A 27,991-nucleotide genomic window follows, 5' to 3' on the forward strand; every position below is an offset into this window, starting at 1 on the left:
CCCAAACTTGGTATGCTGCTTGTTTAGGGAAAGCCCCTGGTGGGCCGGGCCTCTTCGTTTACCTGCCGCGTGCGCAGGTCCAGCCAATCGCAGCTCCCACTGGCTGTGGTTCGCTTCTCCAGGCCAATGGGGGCTGTGGGAAGCAGCATGGGATGAGGGATGTGCTGGCTGCCGCTTCCTGCAGTTCCCATTGGCCTGGAGCAGCAAATCGCGGCCAGTGGGAGCCGTGATCGGCCGGATCTGCAGACACGGCAGGTAAACAAAGAGGCCTGGCCCACCAGGGGCTTTCCCTAAACAAGCGGCGTCCCAAGTTTGGGAAACACTGCCTGCATGTATATAGCAGTCCAACAGAAACTGCATAAAACACTTCATCAAAGCCAGTAGCACTTGATTCTACTGTTTAATTTGTGTGCGGGACAAGGACTGTGGGCAATCAGCATGTGACTTAATTAAACAGACATTCCAAAGTTTGGGGTGTTTTACAGCGGTATAGGAGGGATATGATTGTCTGAGGAAGATGCTTATATCCAGAAATAGTTGGAATGGTGACAGTTGGAATTTGCTTATGACTTCCTTAATGTTTACTTATGTGGGTTCTTGTATTAGTGCCTATCACCTGTGACAGACCCAGGTCTGTGGGTACAGGAGTCTGGTAGAGGGCAAATCTACTGGTCACTGGATGAGTAGTTTTCTGTTCCCTGAGTGACCAGAGCAGGGGCTGCACTAGAGTAATCAGGAACCTGCTAGAACCAATTAAGGCAGACAGGCTGATTAGATCACCTGCAGCCAATCAAGGCAGGCTAATCAGGGCACCTGGGTTTAAAAAGGAGCTCTCTTCAGTCAGGCACGGGGGAGCCAGAGGAGAGGAAGTGTGTGTGAGGAGCTGGGAGTAAGAGGGACAAGGAGCTGAGACTGAAAGGGTGTGCTGCTGGAGGACTAAGGAGTACAAGTGTTATCAAACACCAGGAGGAAGGTCCTGTGGTGAGGATAAAGAAGGTGTTTGGAGGAGGCCATGGGGAAGTAGCCCAGGGAGTTGTAGCTGTCATGCAGCTGTTACAGGAGGCACTATAGACAGCTGCAATCCACAGGGGCCTGGGCTGGACCCGGAGTAGAGGGCGGGGCCGGGTTTCCCCCAAATCTCCCAACTCCTGATCAGACACAGGAGAAGTTGACCCAGACTGTGGGGAAGATCACTGAGGTGAGCAAATCTGCCAAATAAGTGCAGGACCCACCAAGGTAGAGGAGGAACTTTGTCACACACCATAGTAGCTGAATGCTTCCCACAGTTATTATTTGTATTGTGGTAATACCTACGTGAACAATAATCTGGATTTAGACAAGGGAGATCATACACAGACGCTATTTTCACCCTAAGAGGAATTATTGAGAACACAACTGGATTCCAAGGCAGTCTTGTCATCAATTTTGTGGACTTTCAAAAGGCATTCGATAGTGTAAATAGAGAAACAATGTGGAAAATTGTGGAACAATATGGAATTCCAACAAAATTAATTAACATTATGAAGACATTCTACGCCAGGGGTAGGCAACCTATGGCTCGCATGCTGAAGGCGGCACACAAGCTGATTTTCAGTGGCACTAACACTGCCCGGGTCCTGGCCACCAGTCCGGGGGGCTCTGCATTTTAATTTAATTTTAAATAAAGCTTCTTAAACATTTTTAAAGCCTTATTTACTTTACATACAACAATAGTTTAGTTATAGATTATAGACTTTAATAGAAAGAGAATTTCTAAAAATGTTAACATGTATTACTGGCACGTGAAACCTTAAATGAGAGTGAATAAATGAAGACTTGGCACAGCACTTCTGAAAGGCTGCTGACTCCTGTTCTATGCCATTTCAAAATGCTGCATTAAAATAGATTGAGTAAGCAATTCAGCATCAAGACAGGTGTAAGGCAAGGGTGCATCCTGTCTCCTTTTTTGTTTATGCTAGTCATCGACTAGGGATTAAAACAATGCAACGGTGATACATATGGCCTAAAATGGAACAATTCAAGGCTATTTGATCTAGACTTTGCTGATGACATCGCTCTTATCAGTGAAGATGCCAATGGACTACAAAAATGCACAAAACAAGTAAAAGAAGTAATGGAGAAGATAAGTTTGAGATATAATGCAAAAAAATGTAAAGTCATTTTAATGGGGACTATAAGGACAGAAATTAAAATTGAAGAAGAGAAACTGGAGAAAGTGGACAATTTTATGTATCTTGGAAGTACCATCAAGATGGTACTAGTTCAGAGGAAATAAGAAGAATTGGAAAGGCAAACGCTGCATTTGGAAGACTTAAAAACATCTGGCAACTCAAAAACATCTCCCTTAAGACAAAACTGAATGTGTACAAGGCAATTGTTATCGCCATCACAACATATAGCAGTGAGACATGGCAACTTACCAAGAAAGATATGCAAAAGCTGGATGCATTTCATCACAAATGTCTGAAAAGAATACTGGGAATAACATATAGAGATAGGAAGATGAATGAAGAAGTCAGAAAAATTACTGGACAAGGTACCTCTCACAAATAATCTACAAAAGAAGACATCAGTGGCTGGGACGTGCTGAGAATGGAAAAAGAATGCTTACCAAATACTGCCCTTGAATGGAAGCCAGAAAACGCAAGAAGAAAGAGAGAGACTGTGAATAACATGGAAATGAACAGTTCTGAATGACATCAAGGACCTCAACCAACATAAAATCAGAAGATTTGGAGAGATGGGCTGTTAACAGGCAAGGATGGCAAATGTGGGTAGCCCAATATCCAGCAAAGCATGGGATGGACTAACTAAAGTAAGAGCTAAAAGCTCCAACCATGTCCCGGGACCCCATTGTGCTGTACACAGAACACAGCGATGGCCACTGCCTCAAAGAGTTTACAATCCAACAAAAATAATGGTAACACACCCCTTTCAGCAACAGACGGGCTTCTGTCTCCTCCTTTCTTACTCTGAATATGAAAATACCCCTGTCAGCATGAGCAGAGTACTGTTAGTGACAGTTGCACTTAACTCTGAATGCAGCGCAGTTAGTGGCTGTTCTTCTCTCATCTGAGAGGGAGATCCAGCCCCAATTGTCAGTCTCATCATGCTGGCTGATAGTTTTCTCATTCAAGTGCAATACAGCCTTCTAAATAGGCCATGGCTGGATGGAGAGAGACAATCTCTCCAGTAGCCGGGACTAATCCAGTGCGAGACTTTGAAAAACAGGTCAGAGACCCTGAACTGAACTGGCTCCTTTAAGAGGCAGTGAGGTCCGGTGCTCCTGGACCCATGACCTGCTGCCCAAGTGGACTTAAGGGAAGGCACCTGAGCCTTACAAAGGTGGACAGAGTTGCAGTGGTTGGGAGATGCTGTCAGAGAGTGATAAGGTTCCTGGAGGGCTCTGAATGAGTAGGGGTGAGGAAGGACAGTGGAGAAGACCAAGCCTCAGACAAAAGGTGGTGGGAAAGCAGGAAGACAGATGCCCGGGGCAGAGGGGATGTGCCCAGCTTGGCACTAGGGTGAAAGAAGTAAACTTGAGAGAGAGAACAGATCTTCAAGGAGTATGGCTTGAGCCCAGCTGAAACTGAGGTGAAAGTTATAGGTTTTGAAGTCTATTAAAAAGACGGTGTGATGATGAATGTTTTAAGTATGTGGACTTTTAAGGGGCCCCAAACATAAAAGGAAACTGAGGCAGGGTGCTGCAGAGCTACTCTTGGCCAGTAGGTGATGCTATAGTACTCAGTGGGATACAAGTGCAGAGTATGCAGTATTGAAGTAATATTTTTCCAATGACTTGTGCTGCTAAGCGTGGGCCTGTCACCTGCAGAGACGAGTGGAGGATCTCAGTGAAATTCTGTAGCTGAATTCATGAGCCTTGGCAAATAAAGCCATGGTCTCTGGCTACATGTGTCTGCACCATGGTAATGCTGCTGAGGCACCACTGCTTCTTAAACAGAAGAGAAGCAGTGGCTGGACTAGGCGTCTGAGATTTTTGGCTCATTTTTAATGCCCCTGGCCATCTTTGGCAGTAGCAAAGACAGGACAGAACCAACATCACAGGTCTGGTCTCCGGCTCTGGATCCAAACTCGGCTTGGAACTCTCGATCACAGCCTCTCTAGTGTTCAGGGTATTTAGATTTATATTCTCCTACCAAGAGGAAAGAACAGAGGAGAGCAGACAGGGATCTGAGAGTTAAACCCTCAAGCTTTTTTTGTCCCATGCAGTTCTCATTCATTGAACTTGGTGGTCAGTGATGCAGCATCAGCTTCTAGTGAGGCTGCTGAATTTTTTAATGCAATTCAAAGCATCTCTGTATTTTTCTCTGCATCAACTCATTGATGGCAAATTTTGAAGCAACATCTGGGAACATCCTCTCTGACACTGAAACCACTGAGTGCCACATGATGGGAAAGTTGAGTAGAGGTGATAAAGCCTATCAAACACCAAATTGGGAAGATAGATGATGCCATAATTGCCATTATTGAGGATAATGCTATGACAGGAACTGTTCGTGAGAGAACAGTGGCAGAGGAAAATGGAATCACCAGAAACATACATAACTTTAAATTTCTGTGTGGCTTGGTGTTGTGGCATGACATACTGTTTGAAATAAATGTTTTAAGCAAGAGACTCCAAGGTGTTGACCTTGATATATCTGGAGCAATGGAACAACTGGACAAAGAAAAGTCATACCTACAGTCTTATCGGTCAGATGAGGGATTTCAAAATGTTCTGAAGAGTGCACAGAAGTTGGCAGAGGAACTTCACACTGAAGCTATTTTCCCACCCATTCAAGAATACAAGCGTCACCGAAGTAGAAGGCATTTTGATTATGAAGCATAGGATAATCCCATAAGAGACCCCAAACAACAATTCAAAGTTGAATTCTTTAACCAGGTGCTAGATTGTGCAATATAGTCAGTTGCAGAGTGTTTTATGCAGCTCAGAGAACACAGCAGTATATTTAAGATGTTATATGATATTCCAAAACTCCTCACTATACCTGAAGAAGACCAACACCAGCAATGCAGGGCACTAGAGACAGTGTTGACACATGATGACATGCGCAATATTGATGCGAGTGATTTAGGTGATGAATTGAAAGCCCTTTTAAGGTACCTTTCAGCAGGATCAACTCCAAAGGCTGTTCTGGAATATATGTGCAGCAATAAGATGATCACCGTCTTTCCAAATGCTTTTGTTGCTCTGTGCATACTTCTAACACTTCCCGTAACAGCTGCCAGTGGAGAACACAGCTTCTCCAAGTTGAAGTAAATAAAAACATATCTACGCTCCACAATGACACAGGAGAGGCTGGTCGGCCTTGCAACCATCTCAGTAGAACATGAGCTGGCCCAGACTATGAACCTTCACGATGCAGTTCAAATCTTGCAACCAGGAAGGCACGGAAAACACCACTTTGATTTTTCCAACAGATAAAAATGCCAGTGTTTACTACGCAGACAAAAAAAGTTACATTTGCTGTTCAGATGTTTGAAAGTTAAGTGTTAAAATTTTTTAACAAGGCATTTTAAGTTGTTAGTTCTTTTTTTGGGGGGTAGGTAGCAGAGCAGTACCATGAGAGCAGTAGAACAGGAAGAAGACAGAATTGAGACCTTTCAAATTTTGGCCCAAGCGAGGGAGTATGGGATGTGATTTGTGCTCCCCACCTCAGGTGCCAAAATGTTGTGGGCCAACTCTGGCTGGCCCTTTCAGATCTTGCTCTCCTAGTCTTTCAGTTCAGTTCCCACAATCCTCAAATCCTTATGTTGTCTTTCTTCTGGGCCTAGAAGCAGCACTCTAGTCCAGTCTTCTTCTAGTTCATGGAGTGCAGGAGAAGGAATACCCACTTAGGCTGGTGGGTTCTGCCCCAGTCATCTCACTCCAGTTCTTGGGTGTTTCTCATCCTGGTCCTGCTCCTTTGGTGGCTTCTTCACAGTTGCCTGATGATAGCTCCCAACCTTGCTGCAGCCTCTTATTCCAAGTGTTGCTGATCTGCCAATCAGCTGCAGCTGGAGAGGTAGCAACTCTATCTCTTAACCCCTTAGTGGGTATGACAGAATGGGGTTCATACACCCAATTACCCTGCTCCCTCCTAAAAATATAGCACATGACCCAGCTACAAGCAGTGTGTTGCTCCCAGGAAGAGAAAAGTGCCAGAGACTCATTCCATGAAGTCATTAGGGATTTGCTGTTGCTATTGATTTTACATAGAAGATGTTCAGATACCACCCTGGTGGGTGGAAGTATAAAGCCCTTATATAGGTAGAAGACAATATTGAAGAAGAGTCAAGCAATCTCTGTGTCATCTACAGGTCTGTCCATCACAGAATAGGGCCCTCCGCAGCTATCTTAGCAGCCCAGTGAAGACTAGGCTAATTAGGTGACTGAGATTTGGTTAGCAGCCTACTGCCCTTGCAGATCTGCCTCCACTATCCCCATCTGATGCATAAGTATAGGGTGTAAACGATGTCCTTCGCGATCATTTGGAACACGGGGTTTGAAAGCCTAGAAATGGAAGAGATTTAGAAGTCTCTAAAACTGTCCAGTATGGAACACATGAAATGGCACCCCTCATTACAAAGCTGATTGGTTACAAGATCTAAAACTGCATCCCCTCATTATAAAACCCATATGTGAATACATCCATTCCTCCTCCCTCCCTGGTCATCACCTTGTGATAGCCAAAAGCTGTACCTTAGGCCATCAGCTCCTCCTTGGTGGTCACCGATATCCAGGAAATGCTTTGCACCTCGCTTGTTGTTTATGGACAATCCTCTAGTGTCAGAGTGTCCCTGCACAGCTAATGCCATCAGGAGAGGGAGGAATCCTACCTTCAGCCTCTGGGTGAATTGGGTTGGGAGATGCAGGTGGCAGCCGATACTAAACATTCACAGCCTGAACCAAAGCTTTTCAAACTGAGCACAATCAAGCTGCTGTGTTCGGCTCTGTGCTTGCATGGCTGATGATCAGAAGTGGGTCTGAGCTCCAATGTGCAAAGTCACTCCCGGGGTGATCAGATGCAGAGTTTTCGTTCAGACCTATCTCTGCTAGTTATGTAAAAATTAGCATTCCATAGTTAGATGAGAAACCTGACCCAGGGGTGCTTTGTAGAGAAATCACTAATGTGTGTGAAGGCATTTAGACACTGAGTGCAAGCTAAAGTCCCTAGCTAGAAAGACAGAGAGGGGTCGTGTTCTAACATGGTGTAATTTCCCAGTGGAGCCAGGCCTTGTGTGCTCACTTACACCCTGCATAAGTGGGTACAAAAAAATTCCCAACGGTGTAAATAAATGGATAATTCTGGTCTTATGGTGTTTATTCTGGTGTAAATGGCAAAACAAGGTCCAAGGCAGTGCATCATCATCCCACTGCCAGCACCTAACGGCAGCAAGGGCTATGCAGTGTGAAATGCAGCAGGTTGGGTTCTGGAGGTTTCTGTGAAATTTTTTCTTCAGTACTCACTTCTGTGGGTTTCATAGCCCTAGAATTTCACTGTATGTTTTGGATCTGAAAGAACCCGCAAATTCCAAAGCAACGATCAGAACTGCTCAGCTTCATGTTGTTTCAGGACTGAGTCATGAACGTTTCAGCCTCCCTTGGAACTGGGCATCGCATCACTTGAAAAATTCACAGACTTTTACACTTTAATTAAACTCAAAAATAGGGGAGGGTCATGTGGTTCCAGATTCTCTAATGGAAGTTACACAAAGCTGCAATCTTTCAAGAGCCTGACTGAGATGTAGAAAGGGGGCAGCACCTCCCTAGTGAGGGATTGTGACTCAGGGAGTTGTTCCCATTGCACTATCCTTTGGGATGGTGTAATCAGCTCTCTCCTGATGCATCCAGCCCTCTTAGGAAGGGATAGGAGGATTGGAGTCTGGACCATGGCTATTTTCCTTCCTGCCCCCAGCATTTATATCAACTACACTTCAGATGGTATCCTTGTCAGGAACCTTACCTTTGAGTTGGAAGAAAAAGCCACGCACAGATGAGGACAAAATATCTGCAGTACATTTCTGGAGTTTGTTTCAGTGCTGGCTGTGATGCTTCTACTGATCATCTGCGAAGCAGAAAGGAATGGCATGTAATTTACAGCATGTAATGTGCACAAGGCCAGCTCTAACTTTTTGCTGCCACAAGCCAAAAAAAAAAGTGCATCCTCGCCGAACCCCTCCCCCCCAAGAGCTGCCCCACCAAACCCAAAAGAAAATCAACCCCGCCCAAGTGCCACCCCACCAAACCAAAACCAACAACAAAAACCCAGCATTGCCCCGCTGAACCAAAACCACCCCCCCCAAGAGCGCTGCCCCACCAAACCAACCTCCCCCCCCACCAAGAGCTGCCCCGCTGAACCAAAAACAACCCCCCCCAAATGCCACCCCTCTGAATCAAAAACAACCTACCCCCAAGCACTGCCCCGCCAAACCAAAAAGAAAATCAACTCCCTCCCCCCCTGGAGTGTCGCCTTGCCAAAACAAAAAACAAAAAAACCCTGAGCGCCACCCCGCCAAACCAAGATTGGCTGCCCCTTATAAGGTGCCACCCGAAGCACGTGCTTGGTCGGCTGGTGCCTGGAGCCGGCCCTGAATGTGCACGAGCACACACAGAGATATGATCCCTGAGGAGTGGATGGGGGACAAGAGTTAAACATTTCTTCTATAATCTGAACATCAGGGCCTGATCCAGCACTCTCAACACATATGGACTCCAGAATCTAGTCTCTCCTTTGGTTCTGTAATGATGCCCATCACCATGGTCTCTCAGCAATGCCTTCCACATAAAATAGACTGGCAATGCTCAGTGCACTACATGGAGGCTCTGGATTTGATACCATTTCTCCCACAGAAAATGTGGCTTCGGGTTGAGCTTTTAGTTTAAGAAGGGCAGAGAAAAGGATTGATGTGAATGGCTTTCTGGCTACGGTGGAAAAACTTTATTAAGTAGGAAGGCTTTTCAGCATTTCCTAACAGTGATCCAACTCTGGATTCATCTGATCTCCTTTCCTCACAGCAGGGTTTTAGCTTCTAACACAACTGGGCCCCAAATATTGCTTTAAAATGTTGTAGTCTCTGTACTCCATTAGGTCATGCCTGCAATAAACATATGGTTATTAATAGTATCACTGGCAGGTAACTCAGGGTTCACTACAGGATGAAATCATTCTATTTAAAATAGTTTTGTTGACTTTTCTGGGAGTGGAACTGAATCTTGGCTTTCAGCCTTAAAATTCCTCAGGTCTGTGCTTTTCTGAAAGGAACAACATGATGATCAACTAGCCTTTATCTGACTACAGTGTACCTGCAGCCCCTCTCCAGTATTTAGTTCCCTGAACAAATGAGTGGGTCAGTTAAAAAGCTTCCCTAAAGCATATGGATGGCTATGTCACACTCCCAAACAAATGTCCTTTCTAACAAGAACAAACTAGGAGTTAGCTGATCTTCACACACTGTGATTGCTAAGACATTCTCATTACTTGGCCATGGTGAAATCAAGTTGGGAACATGATGTTGTACCATCAAACCCATTAAACCACTCCAAATGAGCATGTGAATATGTCTGAGTACATGAGTGATTTCATGCAGATATTGGCAAGGAAATATTCAGCTTTGATGGACCATGTTCTGCACTGAGTTACATTTATGTAAGTCTGGAATAACTCTATGCAAGTCAGTGCAGTTACTCTGGATGTAGGCCAGTGAAAGCAACTGAGAACAGAATTTAACTCAACGTGTTTTCTCATTATGGCCTGAAATTTGCATTCAAACTTCAGAGCTGGCCCTTATTCCATAATGCCCCAAACTAAAACACCTCCAAACTTTGAACATTTCCTATTTTGCAGTTAAAGCCATCTCAGTTAGCACACTGTGGCCCAAATGTGCATTACAATCCTGCCCACTTTCATTGCTCGGGTGGTACAAAGGGGCTGGATTCGGACTGTAACTTGCCAGTGGAGAACTCCCTGGGCAAAGGGGTATTCCATGCTGATGCAAAGCCAGCAGAGCTGATTACTGCACCAGCTGCTCAATCCATCATATAAAGAGCATTCCCAAAGAGAGAAAAGACACATCAGGGCAGAGCGCAAGCATCATCAAGTTCTGTTTTATATGCCCAGGCTTCACTGGTGTAGTCTCTCTATGGGACCATATTCCAGTGGCCTAACTCATGTGGAGCCCAGGCTGTTAAAATGAGAGAACTGTAACCAGTTCCCTGATGGCTCCTCCCTGCTCCTGTGCTGAGCTGAGCTCAGATGCAAGGGAGAATCTAGCCCACTGTTAGCACCCAGAAGTCCTGACTTGGGACTAGCTTGGGCAAGGCTGAGAGTTTGCCCTGGATGGGGTAGGCTATGTAAGTTTTCAGCAGGGATAGAAAACCATCCAATGCTAGAGTGGATGTCACTTCTCTTTAAGGAAGTGATGCCAGCAGTAGCCATCCTGCCACACTATTGCTAGGCAGAGGTGGTTGCACACGTCATTAAAAAGCAAGCCTTGCAATAACTAGATTAAAGAATAATCAAAAACATTGGCTGCCTGTGCTGCCAGTGCCTGATTTTAAATGTAAGACGAAAGAAATGAGTTTTGATGGGAGAGAAACGAGTTCTCAAGCCTGGGGTTCAGTGACCTATCACCTTAGTGTCTCACTCCGCTGTTTGTTTCAGGTGCTCTTAAGGGCAAATCTGAGCTTGAATTTCTCAAGTCCTAATCTACCTGCTGTATGTAATGGATGGGATCAGCATATGGGAACCGAGGGAAGAGGCTTGTTGGTCTTTTCTCATGACATTCCTGGCAGCAGCTCCATGAAACAATATGGCAAGCAGTTTCAGTTAGGCACCACAATGAACCCAAAGGAATCATATAAGGAGAATCAAGTGGGGGCAAAAATGGAGTGTGAATGGAGTGTTTCCCCAAAATGAAATATATTCTGACATTGCCAGTTCTCTGTGTAAATTCTGATGTTCTGATAAGGCTCTTGCATACCTATCCCTTTTCATCCAATTTGGCATGCACTTCATTTCCTACCTGCCCACCACTGAAACACAACTGGAATTGTTTTAACAGCTCACAGCAACACGACACAACAGTTTAGCATGGAAAGTGGAGACTATTGTATCCAGCTGAAATTACTGGTGGGAGGGCTCTTATGGAGGCAGAATTCAATTATTCAAATTGGCATTGGGCCAGAGCACTAGGATTAACACAGCTCCTCTCCTGAAAAGTGCCGTGAGAAGTTAAATAGAATAAAGTGCTGCGGTTGAGGCCTGGTATTCTCATTTCATGTGAAAAATGGCCTCTTTAGAAGAGCAGTACTCATAAATGCCATGATGGGCACATCACCTGCTGGATTACCAATGCAATGCACATATTCCCATTAGTAGTGTCCCATCCAGATTGTGACCCACCCTAGCTCTGCTTAGCAGACAAAAAGCTGACAGTGCTGCAGCTTGAAGACTAATTAAAATCTAAAGACTATTGTGGGCGTGAAGTAATACCTGATTAATTCTGCCCTGTGGATAAGCCAGTTCTTGTTTTGGTTTTTTTCCCCCACAAGTGAAAAACAAGCTAGCAAGTTCACCAAGTTACAGAGCCTTTGCTTTACACACATGGTTGGGAGGTCACTGAATTTTAGCATCCTGGGTTCCTTACATTCTCTTCCTAACATCAAACTTAGAAGAGCTTACTATAAAAAAAGATACCCAATTCATTTGGAAACAGAATAAGGAACTAGTTCATTGAGATATTTTCGTTCTGAGGATTCAATCGCTCATTCCTCTACAACTAGATGGGAGTCAAGGCATAAGACCTGAGCTCCATTGACTTACACTTGTGTCTTCATTTACCCCAATGAACATTTGGATGTGATAACATTTTACACTCACTGTGCTCAGTGGAAATCACAAAATAAGGTGCAGGGCTATGGAGAATCAGGCCATTCCAATCTACTATGTCTGTCTCAATTCATACTCCTAAAATGGTTTCAGTTAGTCCATTTTGTAAAATGGCAAAAATATAAATTTCCAAAAGAGAATATGTTACATTGTAGATTTAAAAGAATGGGTTATTTATTCCTCCCTGTGGCTTCATGAATTTTGATGTCTTATTAAATTACTCGAAGGCTTTTTGCTTGAAAGTTGATATGACCTTGATTTCAATGGCAGTGAAAAGCCTACATTCCTTTAAGGACCTATGCCTCAGCATTTCTGTTGCTTTGTCCCCATCTGTAAAATGGGTTTAATAGCGTTTCCCTACCTCAAAGGGCAGTAGTGAGGAGAAATACATTAAAGATTGTGAAGCACTCAGGTGTAATGGTAATGGGCACTAAATAAGTACCAAAGATATCTAGATCGTACTATACTTGTATGAAAGATAGCACTTCCTAGAACCAAACACAGTCAGAGTGTAAACATCCTCTCTCCTCAAGTTCAACTTCTTTCAGAAGAAGGAGGTATTTAAGTTTGAAAAATGACAGAGAACATATACAATATTTCTTTCTTACAGGCTTCTTTTTTTAGTGATGTTAAGTCCCTGTTCATTCCTGTCACAACACCCTCACGATGGTTCCAGGGCACTACTACAGAGACTGAGTTTCCAAATAAGGTTAAAACAGTAAAAGAAACAATTTCACTGGACGTCTATTGAGTTCCGTATGTGATGCCATTATACATTTGTTAGAATGCAGGCTGTAATGGCAAAGTGGATTTCAGTGGACCTGGAGACATTGGGCCAAAATGTATTGGTGTAAGAGACTCTAACTGAATTCCATGAAGTTGCACCGGTTTACATCAGAGCAAAATCTATCATTGAAATGCTGTTGTGATTGCTTACAAAGAAAGAACAATGTAAATATCAGTGCAGCATCTAGATAACTGATTACTATAGAATTGCCAGGGCAAAATGATTTCATTGCAACTCTCCCATGACATAAAAAAGGATTGAACGGTGCCAAATCCTAAATTACCTTGATGTTAATAAAAAAGTAAGGGGATTAGACACAAAGTCTGCAATGAAAGTGTATCAAGGAAGAGAATAAACTCACAAAACCGAGTGCATTACCATTCTATACATTTAAATATGTGCCTACTTCGGATGTCAAAGAATTTTTACAGTATAACTTCATTGATTTCATTGGCGTTATGCTTGATTGGCACCAGCCTGATTAAAATGAGAATGATTCCCTTTATCTGTGATTTACTCTTGATCCCAAATATCTAGAGAGAGGGGAGTGCCAAAACTATTGCTTTGGGTGGTACTATTTCAGCACAAGAATCCCAACAGGCCAATAAATGCACATACTCTTTCACTTCTATATTCCAAGAGCTGTAATCAAAGATTACAAATGACTGCAGTTAAGCAGATTGGAAAAAGATTGTATCTGGTACAATATATTTTTGTCTTTCTAATTAACTAGTCAAGAATTTTAGTTCATTGTAGAAATAATGTTAGGCTCGGTTTAATTTGGGTTTTTTCTTATACTGTCAGTAAAAATACAACAAATGCAAGATTAGTACATAAATTCACTGATGGGGAAATTATATATAAGCACAGTTATATATTGCTTAGTCTTTTACAGTTATATTGAAGAAGCTGAGAATTTAATAATTCACTTGTTTAAAAATAATAATTTCCCTGTGGATTTTTAAGGTTATACAAATTGTAAGTGTTGTGAAAAAACACCTGGGGCCAGAATCCCAGGTGGTGTTAATCCATGTAGCTCCACTGTAATTAATGCAATTAAGCTAATTTACATCAGCTGAGGATCTGGTCCAATATGTATATCTATTGTAACTCAGCCTATGGTGCCTCACCAAAGGTAAGGAACACAGGAGCGTTAGTTCAAGAGGATGATAAATACACACACACATGCACACACACAAAATAATTTGTAATGTCATCAATCCCGTTTATCTGTAATAAAGTGTTAGTAAGAAAAATAAACATTCTTTGAGGTATAATTCATAACTCTGCTAGACACTAAAAACATGGACTAAACAGACACTATTTTTATTACAACTGGCTTATTGCAACAATTTGTAACACCCCCCCTCTGCCTGCAGGGCCGGCATTAGATTTGCTGGGGCCCAAAGCAGAAAGCTGGAGCCCAAGCCCCGGCGCCTGGGCCTAAAGCTGAAGTCTGAGCAACTGCCTGTGGCATGGGGCCCTGGGCAATTGCCCTGGTTGTCACCCCCTGATGCCAGCCTTCCCTGCGTGCTATGTCTTACCTGCCCACTTCATTTTAAGTTGTCTCTTACAGCATGGGTGAACCCCTTATGACTAACAATTGGTTCCAACTTTTTAGCTCAGACTCTCTTGTTACCTTCCCCAGAGCTGAAAAAGAGATTCTGGAAGCTCTAGAGATGGATCCTTCCACCAACAGAAGTTAGTCCAAGAAAAGATATTACCTCACCTGCCTCATCTCTCTAAAAGTATACATTGTATGTCTCTGGGGCCTGCTTCTCACTTAAATCAAGGCTGCTTTACATGACAGTAAATGTAAAGGACTCCCACGTTCAGGCCTCTTTGCCAAATCAGTGCATAGAGGTCTCAGTGCAAATGATTATTTTCTCTCTGTGATTGAAGAAAAGGGGTAGATAAGGCGACCCAAACACTACCCAGTGAGTACAGCAAAATTATACAACACTACCTTCTCAGTAATGACTCTGCCACATGAATGCTGGGAATAACACTATGAAACAACACATACCAGTCTAATGTTTTAATTTAAGACATAATCTAGAACCTGATCCTGCAGCCTATACACACCTATAATATCCATGAAGTCAGTGGGAATTTGAACTGGGATTATCAGACTGCCTTGTTCTAAGACAGAATTTGAACCTGTACATCTGTTACTTACATTGGTGCCATCCCAGTTGCATGTATGTAACAGAGGAGAATTTGGTTGGAGTTGGACAGAGACAAGCACTTCAAGAAAGTAGATTAATTTGCCATCCAGCATTGGCACAGCTAAAATAAATGCTGACCCGAAAACAGTTAGCATTTTGTTTGCTCATTTCAGAGCTGCCTCTATTTACTGCAGAAAATGAAGAGTCTCATTACCGACTCAGGCACAACCTGATCCATTCTATTGCCCAAGTGAAAACTTGGCAAGGTACTGTTGCAACCAGGTTGCTTTCAGCATCAGTGTTTACCCTATAATTTGCAAAAGGTTCAAATCCAGCCCTTAGGCACAAATGGCTATTTGGAGTCCTGGGTGTCTCGTGCAGGCTCTGCAGCTCCTGAGATCTCTCTCTCCTCTTAGCCTTCAGCCATTTTTAGAACCAAATTTGAATGGTTTTTTTCCGGAAGTGTTAGGACAGCCTTTTTCATTTCCATGTTGCCTCTGCTGGGTGCTGCCCTGACCATGACTAGAATTGCTGGAAGTCTCGCAAGGAAGTGATAACTCAGTGATAGTTTCATCCTGAATGTGAAGAAATTTGGTTTCACCTTGAGTGCATGTCAGCTTCTGTGCAGCACAGCATAGTCCTCAAGTGGAGCCGGTGCAGTGACATTAGAGGTTATCTGGGAGTCAGTGCAACCCCCCAAGATTAGAAACTGGTGGCAGGAAAAGGCTTACAGCCAGAGATTTAGAGTGTCCCCATTTATTAGCATTGTTCCTCCAACAGAGAACACTAAAGAGGGTGTTTCTGGGAATGTCCCCTGTCCTCCCTCAGAGTGAGTGTCCCAGGGCTGTAATCACACTGCCCTGTGGCAATGGTCCTTGGTATGACTAGAATGATTGCTGCTTGCTTTCCTAATCATTTCGTGCCATCAGACACTCTGGGATCAGATTTAATTGGCTTTGGAGTATTCTAGACATCAAGTATGTTTCAGTAGTTTTCCATCTAGAAGAGGAAATGAAGAGATTCAAATCTGAGATTGTCAGTCTTTTTTGCCCAAAGCCTGAATTTTAAGTAGGTATCTCTGAACTGATCTTGAAAGAAACCGGCTTTGGAATGTGGATAGGCAGGGGACTGTCAGCAAGGGCTCCTAAAAATGCATCGTCTTCTCTGCCAGCCAATCAGGAAAGAACCAGGTGTTATAAGGATATACTTACCATACAAGAGTATGGAAATCCAGTTTGACACATGGGCCCTGTTGCGATGACAGGAGAGGAGCCAGTCATGTAAAAGTTATATTATGCAAGAGAGATTTCTGGAAAGGACCCATTTTCTAATTATTATTGAGGTACAAGGCTACAATTTTAAAATCCAAATAACTATTAAAGCCGTTTTTATATACTGGATGGAAAAAACAAAGTTTATAGCCTGCGGAAATGGAGTTCTGAATTTTTAGATAAATTTGGCACATCCTCTTGTAGTTGTGGACTTGAAAAACAAGTCTGCTGATTCTCTTCACAAATGTCAATTAGGAGCAACTCTTTTGAAGGCAATGGAATTACAATGGTTTATTACTGACACAGGAGGAAAATTAGGCAGCTAGTTTATGTATAAAACTGAATGATATTCAAGCTAATCCTCCCAGAACTTTTCATCAGCTAACTTTACAATCACTTAGAATGGACATGGACATGTAGCTATGGACCTGAGGAGTTAAAAGGACTCTGCCAGCCTGTCAACACATGGGAGAACTGCTGCCACAATGGAAGTCCATCTAGTGAGCAATGTAAATGGGACTGACTCGATGCACAGAGCTTCTGCTGGCTCTCTGCACAGGAGTGAATTTGACAATGAAAATATATTTTAAACACTAAACTGGAATGACTGACAAAACTTTGTCTGGGGTTGGGGTGGGCACTACTGCTGGAAACATCCCTTTAAAAAAGAAATAGTCTCTAAGTCAGAGGGTCTCAAACTTATACGTAGTTAGGACCATGCGTTAATAGATTGTCCCATGGACACCTCATCTCCCACTAGTGATCGCACAGCATCCCTATAACAACTACTGCAATTATTACATGGAGAAGTGATATTAGGAAAGTTTTTGTATATATTTAGCTTCTTTTAATGTGATTTCACAACTGGAAACAAGAGCAGCCAACACCCTCTGACCAGCCAACTTTCTTCACACCAGTAGCCAATGCTCTGTTCATCACAGTTTGGTAATTCCTACTGTAGATACTTTTCTTTGAGCAACAATCCTATTCCAACAGAGGGATGGATTAAAGGACCTAATAGTTCCCCCCACCATTATGTCTTCTCTTTGTTCCCCACTTGACATGGTAAAGAGATAATCTGAAAGTGCTGAAGAGTTTTCTTCTGTATACGCATGTCCCCTTCACCCATGTACAGAGCCGCGAGAACTGGGAGCTGTGTCCCCTATGCACTGAGACAGTTAGGTAGGGCAGGCCTGACACTGCCCTGGATGAGCAGAAGCAGCAGTACTGTCACCTGGACTCTGCTGGCAAAGGTGCATGCATGCCTGGGGTAGGATTGTTATGCTAGCACTGAGAACTATCTTCGCAATGCTAGACACTGACGTTTTCCTATGCATTTAGTTTTCATTAGGCTGAAAAAGATTTGCTGAAATCATGAACAACAAATGAGTGACTTTCTGGCACTCTCAGGAGTCCTATACACATTCATGTGAACTTTGTTCTTGCTCAAAATAGACAGTTTCGGTTGAAGCAACTGTCATTACATCATATGAAAAATGACCTTTAAATTCCAGAAATAATTGGCACCATTGAGGTGAATTGTGGCAGTTGCATGGGGAAGTTTCACAGCAAATAGCCACACTGAGCTCTAGCTAAGGCTACCAATGTCTTAAACTTTGGGCCTGTGCCTACATTCTTTGCACAGCCCAAACTCCCATTGAGCTCAGTGGGCGTACAGGAAGTCCAAGGACTGCATACTTAAAACAAATATGAACAATCAATCAAAGGTATTCACACACTTCATTGCCCAATTTTAACTATCTCCCCAAATCCACAGTCAGTAGCTTAAAATATAGAGCCTAATTCCGATTTCATTTACACTAGTGTAGTGAATGGTACACACACTCACACCACTCCCTTCAACAGCATAAGAAAGAGGAGAATCATGCTAGTTTCAGTACATGCCGTCAGTTACACCAGTCAAAGAGTCCGGAGAAGTCTGATGATCTTACACCGGATTAAGATCAGTGCAAATGAAATTAGCAACAAGCCTTTCATGTAGAAGAGAAGAAACCCTTCCACCCCAAATAGTGTAAGATTCCAGGACGTAAGCCCTGATTCTTCACATTGCTTGGTGGAAGTGGAAAACTGAGCCTGCACAGACCCCCACTGAAGTTAAAAGGGACTTCAAATGGCATATGGACCTGCCTGGAGCTTTAGGATTGAATTCTTAAATACATGCAGCACGATAAAGAAAAAATAAAATGAGGACTTCCAAGATTTACTTACATGCAATAAAGTCTTCCTCCAAAATGCCAAGCTTTGCTCCTGGTCAGGCAGTTCATTTATGCTGTTTGAGCAAAATGTGTGTGTGTATGTATACAAATGAGGTTGTTTATAAAAATATATATCACTCCAACCAACGATTTTCCATTCTCTCTCTAGATACTAGATTTCTGAACTCAACTTCTAATATAAACTTGTGTAGAGTCGTCTGTTGCAACAGGGGATCTAGTCGGCTCCCTGCTGTCTGAGCTCAGTCACATTGTGTGACTGTTACAGAACAGAGATTTCATTCATTCACTAAACCTGTCCCCTCACCAATCCACTGCAGGCAGGGATCCAGCAACAGGTGCAGATAGCTCACCTTGCCTTCCCTAGCAGGCACTCAGATTGCAGGCAAAGCTTTGTATTCCCTCTTCAGAGCTCTACCTGTAATCCTATACTCATGGTACCTCCTACCTCAGCAGTTCTCCCATCGGATTCCTCTCCATTGTTTGTGCACAGGTGTGGGACAATGTTATTCTGCTCATATCAGTCAAATGATTCCTTTAGCATATACAAGTTTAACTCGCCCTCATGGCATGAAATGGGGCCACTCCAATGTCATCTATACTCCATAAAAATTGGGAAAGGAATTATAACGTAAAAGTAACCCAAAGGACAGCCTTACTTATAGTCCTTTGTTCAGTTCTGGCCATACCATCTTAGAATAAGCATAGCAGACATAGGAGGGGGTTCAGAAATGGAAGATAAAATTGATCAGTACCAGGGAAAGATTTCCATATAAGAAGAGGTTGAGAAGATTGGGATCGTTTAGCTTAGGGAAGAAAGGAATAATAAAAGGGGCATGATACATACACAGTAATGAACGGTATATAGAAGGTAAGTCAGGCACTAGTGTTTCTTTTCTTATGATACAAGAACAAAGGGACAGTCTATGAAATTGAATGACAACCATTTCAAAGCAAATAGAAGGAGATACTTTTATAAAACCACACAGAATACCATTACCCTGTGGAACTCACTGCCATTACTGGCAACTCTCAGAGGCAGAATACTGGAGCACTGTCATGGGGTGGTCTACTCACTGCTGGAGCATCTCCTCTTAGTCATGTCTGGGGATTAGCTTTGTCAGTCTGACACCCTTTCCTACAGGTCTTCTCTCCCTCTCAGGACTCAATTGCTCCCTCTTTAGTTTTCCTCTTCTGGGGTAGGATGTGTGTGTGTGTGTGTGTGTTCTCAAAGTCTCTTGGGACCCACAGCCCCAGGCAGTCTTCTCATTCCCTGTCCCTTAATGGTGCTGCTTCCTCACTGGCTGGTAAGGGAACCCAGAACTGCACTCTACACTAGATTCCAGCCCAGGGACCCTACAACAAGCAGTCAAGGGCTGCACAGTCCTGAACCATACTGCTGTATCTCTGGGCTATTTCCTACTTGCCTTCTCTCACCCTGAGAGCGGCTGCAGCGTCACTCTCTGCAGCCCCTTTCTACTTTCAGTTACTGGGCTTCATACAGGTGTCTCCTGTTCCTGGCCAGCTGAGCTTCATCTCTAATTAGTTCTTGTTCCCTGGATCCTTCTCTGGGTGCTGTCTAGGTGGTTACTTGGCCCACCTAGCCACTTTAACCCCTTCAGCCTTTGTGTGGTGGACACTCTATCACAAACACAAGCCATTGGCATGATCCAGTCTGTTTCTGCTGTGGTGCCCTTCTCCATTTCCTGGGACCTTGCAAAGGCCCTTCATTGACAGCAAACACAGAAAGAGCTCCCTGGGGTTTGGGACAATGAGATGGTGCAAGGGCTTGACTGGCTTCTCTTTGCCTCTGCTGCTATGGAGCACGGTCCATCACTGAATAGGTGCCTGCCTGGCACAGCACAGCAGGGCTGGAGAAAAGGGGAACTGGAGTTTGGTTTTTCTGAAGACGGAGATAAAGTAGAACATAGAAGAGATGAGATTGTTAAGTGATGGCTCTAGCACTGATAGTGTACACAGCAATGCACAAACATAGGAAAAGTCAGATGGTGCCCAAGGAGCATAGTTCAGACATGAGCATTCATTCTATATGGACAGCAAACTCAATTCTGCAGTGAATCACCATGTCTGGTAGTAAGTGTTGGCAGAAGTAGGCCTTTATATGACTAAGTAGTGCTCTTAAAGCCTCCATGGGCTCCTCTTTATAAATAATATTATTTATGCAATCTTATCCAAACAATAGTTGGAAATGCAGTGCATTATGGCTGCACACCCTTCCAGGCCAGCAGTCATTTTGCTCAATAAGGATAAAATAATCATGATAATTAATGCCAGTGGGATATCATACGTGTAGGGGTATTGATCGCAAAGTGGTGGAGTTGGAATCTGCCAAGAGCAGGATTCAGCTCTTAGTAATATACCTTTTTTAAACACTCACACACACAATGCATTAAGGGGCATAACTAATTATGTATACTTGAAGCCAATGAGACTACTTGTGATGGCATACACTGCATCCAGTAGCAAGTGCTCACAGCATCAGACTCTAAGGCAGGATTGGGCTCTCTGTTTCCCCAGGTCACTTCACTATTGTATGCAGCATCTCACTGAAGTGAGTGGGAGTTAAATTAGAGGGAACTATATCTTTACACAGGAGTGATTGAGCTGTCCTATTTGCAGGACATCAGAGTGTCAAAAACTATCACAGGCAGAGTCAAAAGCAAGCCTGGCTGAAGAGCTTTAACATTTGCAACTTCAGCAGGGTTCCTGTGCATGACATTTCGTATGTCAAGATAACCTCCCTATTATCTTGCAGTACAAGTCACTATCATGGGATTTCCCCTTTCTATTAGTATGAGTCCCATATTACTATCATTGCACTTAGAATAGACAGAGACAAACACCTCCAGGATCCCTATCAGGCATTCTTAAAACTACAGTACCCACAGAACCAGAAGGGTACCCAGAAGTCACCTATTACAAGACAGGCCCAACAAAGAAAGTAACAGAACACCACTAGCCATCACCTACAGCCCCCAACTAAAACCTCTCCAGCGTATCATCAAGGATTTTCAGCCTATCTTGGAGGACAATCCCTCACTCTCACAGACCTTGGGAGATAGGCCAGTACTCGCTTACAGACAGTTCCCCAACCTGAAGCAAATACTCACGAGCAACTACACACCACACAACAGAAACACTAACCCAGGAACCAATCCCTACAACAAACCCTGTTGCCAACTCTGTCCAAATATCTATTCAAAGGACACCATCATAGGACCTAATCAGACCAGCCACACCATAAGGGGCTCACTCACCTGCACATCTACCAATGTGATATACGTGCCAGCAATGCCCCTCTACCATGTACACTGGCCAAACCAGACAGTCTCTACACAAAAGAATAAATGGACAAAAATTAGACATCAAGAGTAACATTCAAAAACTAGTAGAACACTTCTATCTCCCTGGAAATTCAATAACAGACTTAAAAGTGACCATTCTTCAACAAAAAAACTTCAGAAACAGACTTCAATGAGAAACTGCAGAACTGGAATTAATTTGAAAACTTGACACCATCAAATTAGGCCTGAATAAAGACTGGGAGTGGCTGGGTCACTACAAAAGTAATTTTCCCTCTGTGGATACTTACACCTTCTTGTCAACTGTTGGAAATGGGCCACATCCACCCTAATTGAACGGGGCTCGTTAGCACTGATCCCCTACTTGGTAAGGCAACTCTCATCTTTTCATATGCTGTATATTTATGCCTGCTGACTGTATTTTTCACTCTATGCATCTGATAAAGTGTGTTATAGCCCACAAAAGCTTATGCCCAAAGACATTTGTTAGTCTCTAAGGTGCCAGAGGGTCTCCTTCAAAGCATGTGACAACATCTCCATGCCCAAATCACTATCTCATTTGTCATGTCTAAAGTCTTTGGCAATTGAGATCAACAACAGGATTATCAAATAAACCTTCAAGATAGTTGGTGAATGTTTCTGAATAAAGTTATCCCTTCGTTGCACTCTACGTGTAGAGATCTGAGACAATCAGCTACTTTGCAAACCCACAACACATGAAAGCCGTCCCATTTCACTTGCACCCATTCCCTCAGTAAAATACCTTCCTACCATCACTCAAGATCAGAGGTTCTCAAACTGGAGGTCGGGACCCCACAGGGAGTTGCAAGGTCATTACATGGGGGGTCACAAGCTATCAGCCTCCATCCCAAACCCCGCTTGCCTCCAGCATTTGTAATGGTGTTGAATATATTAAACAGTGTGTTTCACATATTAGGGGGGGTTGCACTCAGCGGCTTGCGATGTGAAAGGGGTGGCCAGTAAAAAAATTTGAGACCCACTACTCAAGATCATGATGCAGACTTCAGACTGCAGAGTACTAGTCACATTGAAGGTGATCTTTCATAAGACTGATCATCAATAACTTCTAACTCACTCCCTAAAAAACATAGATCAATTGACAGAGGATTATAATCCTTAAAATATTAATGTCCTATCAGAGGGAAGATTTCACTGGGCCTAGAGTCTCTTCCATTATTAGAAATTATGCCCTAGTCTTAAATAAATTAACTCAATAAATGACTTACTATGAATACAAATTACTGCTCGGGGCTTGCAACCAAAGTGACTTACATCTGTTCCCTAAGAAAGATGAGATGCTTCAACTTGCAAAAAAAGGGGAGGTCTACCGTATTCATGGGCCTCTTGTTTTAAGCAGGCACTTCTTTATTGTTTAATAAATGAATTCTTTTTTTTAAGGGCTTAGGAAGAAGTAATAGAGTGATTGCATTTTCTCAAAGCATATGGTATGGTCCCAGATCAGCAAAGCATTTAAGCGTATGCTTAGCTTTCACAGAAGTCAATGAGCTCAAGCATGCTCTTACGTGCTTTGCTGTAACCTGCTAGAGAGATTAGATGGTTCAGGGAGCTAATAACTAGATAGAGACCTTTTCATCAGAAAATCACTGGTTCAACTAGATCTCAAGTTACCAACCCCCCCAAGTCATTACAGTCAGATGGCTGGCCAGTGACCTTATGTTGTGAATTGGTCATTCGTGAATTTTAAGGACTGACTTCCTGCAGTCTAGATGCCAAAGAATTTCACCCACATATCCCTGAACTGTGTGTTTGCTAAAACATAACTTCCAGAAAGGCATCCAGAGTTTCCATGCCGGAGTGTCTGTCATGTCCCTGGCAGTGCTCAGAGGTGGCCTCAGTCTAGCTCAGACTGACAAGTTGAATTGTAGTCCAGGGGAAGCTTGCACTACCTCTGTCCTAGTAATATTGATTCTGTGGAAAAGTGAAGGAATTGGTCCAGTCCCTGCTCTCTCTTAGACCAGCACAATTCCACTACACATAGAAGGGATGTATGATCATTACTATCAGTATTGTGGGAGCTCCTGGGAGCCCCAAGTATAGAACAGTGAGCCCTATACAAACGCAAAGACAGTCCTTGTGATGCTGATGTAATTGTGATGAATTTAGCCCCACCTTCTTACAGCACAGATGTAATTATAAGTGGATGTTACAGCAGACACAGCTATGGATGAACATACCAACAAAACTACTATGTTAAGACAAAAGAAAAAAGAAATCTATCAATAATAAACAGAGAAAGAAGTTTGGAATCTAGCCATCTAATCTAGTCACACCCTTACACTGCCTCAACTGATGTTAGGTTCACGTTCAACAACACCCATGAAGTTGTCCTACAAATCATTACACTGAGGAACATCATCATGCATCGGCATTTTCCCCCATCCTGCCTGTGTGTTTCAAGGGCATTAATCTAGCTGGCCATTACTAGTTCAGCACTGGATAGTTCTACTGACAGCCATTTAACATGTTTGTTCTCAGTGTTAAAGGCATGTCATGGAACAGAAACATTTGGGGTAGTCTGCAATCTCACCCTTTAGTGACACTATTTAATAACCTGGCCTCGCGTCGTCTAAGTTTGGCCCAGCAGACTACAGAATGTAAATAATAGAGGGCCTGATCTGAAGTCACTAGGAGTTCAGTGTTGGAACAGCCCCATAAGCCTCAGCCTAGATTTACACCTTAAAAAAAGCATAGTCCACGTGCTGGTTGCTTCAATCTTTATATTTAATAAAGTTTCAGGCTTAGCAGGTGTTTGCAATTTTAACTACACATAAAATGTGTGCCTGCTCGTTAATCATTTCAAGCTTCCTGTCAAAACATTTGCCCTCATCATATTGATGAATTGACTTCAGCAACGTGAAAGCAGATGCTGCCGCGTTCCATTAGAGCTGTATTTCACACTAAGGAGCCCTGATGTCATCTCATATGCAGTTTTGTCGTTGCGTTTGTCCTTTACGGGTTACTAATGCTAAACATGGGGCAGAAATGAATATTGAACAATGGTATGTCAATATGTGAGCTTTTGTTTAGGAGACTGATTCCCATCACTTGGCTTTTTGGCTCCTGATTTGCAGGGAAGATAGTTTACCCATTACATTTCTAGGGTAAGACCATGCCTAGGCACAGAAGTTGTGCTGATTTAACAAAAGAAGTTTAGAAACTCATTCAATTAAGTATCAGAGGGGTAGCCGTATTAGTCTGGATCTGTAAAAGCAGCAGAGAGTCCTGTGGCACCTTATAGACTAACAGATATATTGGAGCATGAGCTTTCGTTGCATCCGATGAAGTGGGTATTCACCCACGAAAGCTCGTGCTCCAATATGTCTGTTAGTCTCTAAGGTGCCACAGGACTCTTTGCTGCTGATTCAATTAAGTTGATACAACTCCCTGTTGTGGACAGTCTTAAACCAGTTTCTAAACTCCTTTTGTTAAATCAATGCAATTTGTGTGCAGACAAGATCTAATTGGGAATATCAGGAAAATAATGCAGTTCTCTGGCTTCTTTCTTCCTCCAGATGATGGATGGATGAAATCTTGATTTTTGATAACCAAAGCAGTGTTCTTTTCTCCTGTCAGAGAAAAACTCAGTTCTCGCTTTTTGTTTGAGTGCAGCAAAATCAAATACTTTATTATTTCTCCCGCAATTGCAATAGAGGGAGGGAGTGCCCTGGGACACTGGGTTGCCCCAGTCCCGGACAGGTCTCTCAACAGGTAAACAATTACAGCTAGCATTTATACCTTTGTTACAGACAATAACAAGCAATAATACAGACAATTATGAGCAACAGCTGCATTTTGTTTATACATAGGCTATCCTGCTATCTCATTTTCCTCACTTCTGGGCGCCAGTCTATGTATTTGATTATCAGTGCAAGGTCGTGATAACTTCTCACACAGTTCTTTCCTACTCGCCTCACACTATCCTCGCTTCTACAAATCTCACGTCATTAGGGTTACAGCTGGCCTAACTCTTGCTAACAGACTGATATGCATTAAGATCCCCTACAAATCCTTGTCAATTCTTTCGCTTCTTCCACACTCCATTAAAAATTAAAGAGAAATCTGCATAAAGTGATGATCACTTTTAGTGTTCAAGACCACAGAGAGTCTTTCAAAAGGGTCTTCACATTTCAACTCCTAATTTTTTTTTATGTATTGAAATACTGACTTCCAAAATGCAAGGTATCTTGCGAAGATAAAAGTCAGAGAAATAACCACACCATCCCATTTATTCCACCTGATAGTATTAGGAATGTTTATGAAGGAGATCCATCCAGGGGATCGCTTTCACTGTTTTGTCTCAGACGGAAAGAAGTTCTGTTCAAGCTGGCCCCAAGACAGACTCTCAAAAGAACAACAGTGAAGGAGTAAGGAGTCTTCCTTGGGGCTGTTTTACACAAATTGCAAAACAGGCATTGATCCACTGTGTGGCTGCCGAGTGCTGTGGCAATAAGCGATGATCAGGATAACCTGCTCCTGCAGTGACAGGAGTGCTGCTGCCTTGTATGCTTTTTTTATGATGCTCATCTTCATGGTGTCTGGGCACTTCACAAGGAAATAACGTGTGTGCTTTTGCAGCAGCCTTGTGAGACAGGGACATACTAATATCCCCCTTTACAGAGAGGGAACAGAGGCATGGAAAGGGGAAATGCCCCCAAAGGCACACAGGGTCTCTGCAGCAGAGCCAGCAGGTGAAGCCAGCTCTCTCAAGGCCTAGTGCAGTGTTATACCTCCCAGGCCATCCATCCTCTCTGTAGCAGACAGAGCGCTCTCTCCCACATGGCATTATTATACCTGGCACTGGACCTTATTTTGCTTCCATCCTAATCCACTGGGTAGTAATCAGGGATGAGAAGCAGTTGGCAGGGGTGAGGGAAGGAGGTGGCACATTCCCTGGGCAGCTCTGGGTCCCCTCCTCTCCCCTTCAAGTGAAAGAGAGGTCTGAGAGGAAAGAAAAAGCTTTCCAGGAGCAAGGCCAGCTCTACCATTTTTGCTGCTCAAGCAAAAAAAAAAAAAAAAAGCCGGCTGAACTGCCGAAGCAAAACAAACACACAAAAAATAATTGTTCGGACTGTGCCGCCCCAAGAATGGATGGAATGCCGCCCCCTTAGTATGTGCCGCCCCAGGCACGTGCTTCCTCTGCTGGTGCCTGGAGCCGGCCCTGTCCAGGAAATGGTGGATAGGGGAGACCTGCAGGTTGGTATGACACCATTTTTACAAGAGGAGAGTGAGCTCTGGTGGGAGCAGAGCTGCTGGGCTCCCTCTTCACTTACTTCCCTAGCCCCCACCATGGTAGCTGCCCAGCCTGCTCCCTCTCTCCTCCCCTGTCCAGTTCTGTTCCTTCCCTTGTAGACTTCTGCTCCTTGGGAACCCAGAACTGCCAGTGGAAGTATAGCCTTTGAGGCTATTCTAGGGTACTATTGTTGCGGGGGGGGCAGGTGGTATGTGTAGGAAGGGGAAGCACTAAGTTATATTTGAGGTCAGAAAAGATCTCCATTATTTGAACAGATGGCTTTACTCATAGTTATTATAAAGAATAATGGGAAAAACGGTATTTTGAAAAATGTGTTTAGGAGATTATCGCCTATGTACAGTAGACTGATTTGGATTTTTATGCTGGCAAAAGATTTAAAAATGGAGGAATGTGTTATCAGTTCCAATCTAGCATTACAGCATCTTTGCAGTTTCAGCTCTGTCTCACAAAAAGAGAATTAATCGCCAGGCCAGACTGTGCAGATAAAATCAGTTGGCTTCTATCGCATTTATTTTTCGCAAGTACACTTTGTGCCAGGCAAACACTCTGCTCCCAGCAGCTAAAGAAGGGCAACAGCTTCCACTCTTTCTTGCCATAAACAGCAGCGAAACTCAGATGATTGCCAAAATCCACCTATAGAAATCTTGTTTGATTCTTTTGTTTAGCCTGGGAGAATATACAGGTAAATCTCAGTCCAGACAGCTTAACACCTACAGGGGAGACTCAGATAATAACACAAACACACTGGCATTTCTGAGTCCTTCAGAGCACCTTTCAAACCCAACACATTGCTGCCAGTTTCTGCATTTTCAAAGGAAACTGTCAAACCAGTCCCACTGAATAATTTATCTTTCCAGGTTGTTTTTTAGAAAATAGTTGAATAACCAACAGTAGGTTTTTCCACTGAGAGACTGAAAATGTAAGTTCCAATCTTTTATAATTTGCTGAAAGGAAAATCATTCTTTACAGTAAGGTCCAGCTAAGGCAAACTCCAGAGCCAAGCAAATGTCTCTAAAGCTACAGC

General features: G+C 43.2%; 1 protein-coding gene across 1 annotated transcript in view; it reads right to left on the reverse strand.

The window, feature by feature from the left end:
• Positions 1–8,023, reverse strand: part of GABRP (gamma-aminobutyric acid type A receptor subunit pi) — a 29,561-nt gene extending 21,538 nt beyond the window's left edge. Inside the window, exon 1 of the mRNA XM_032768769.1 lies at positions 7,968–8,023. Coding sequence (XP_032624660.1) covers positions 7,968–8,023 — 56 coding nt within the window. The remainder of the gene's footprint in view (positions 1–7,967) is intronic.
• Positions 8,024–27,991: the final 19,968 nt, after the last annotated feature.

This window comes from Chelonoidis abingdonii, chromosome 7, assembly GCF_003597395.2.
Source record: "Chelonoidis abingdonii isolate Lonesome George chromosome 7, CheloAbing_2.0, whole genome shotgun sequence".
Taxonomy (NCBI): Eukaryota; Metazoa; Chordata; order Testudines; family Testudinidae; genus Chelonoidis; species Chelonoidis abingdonii.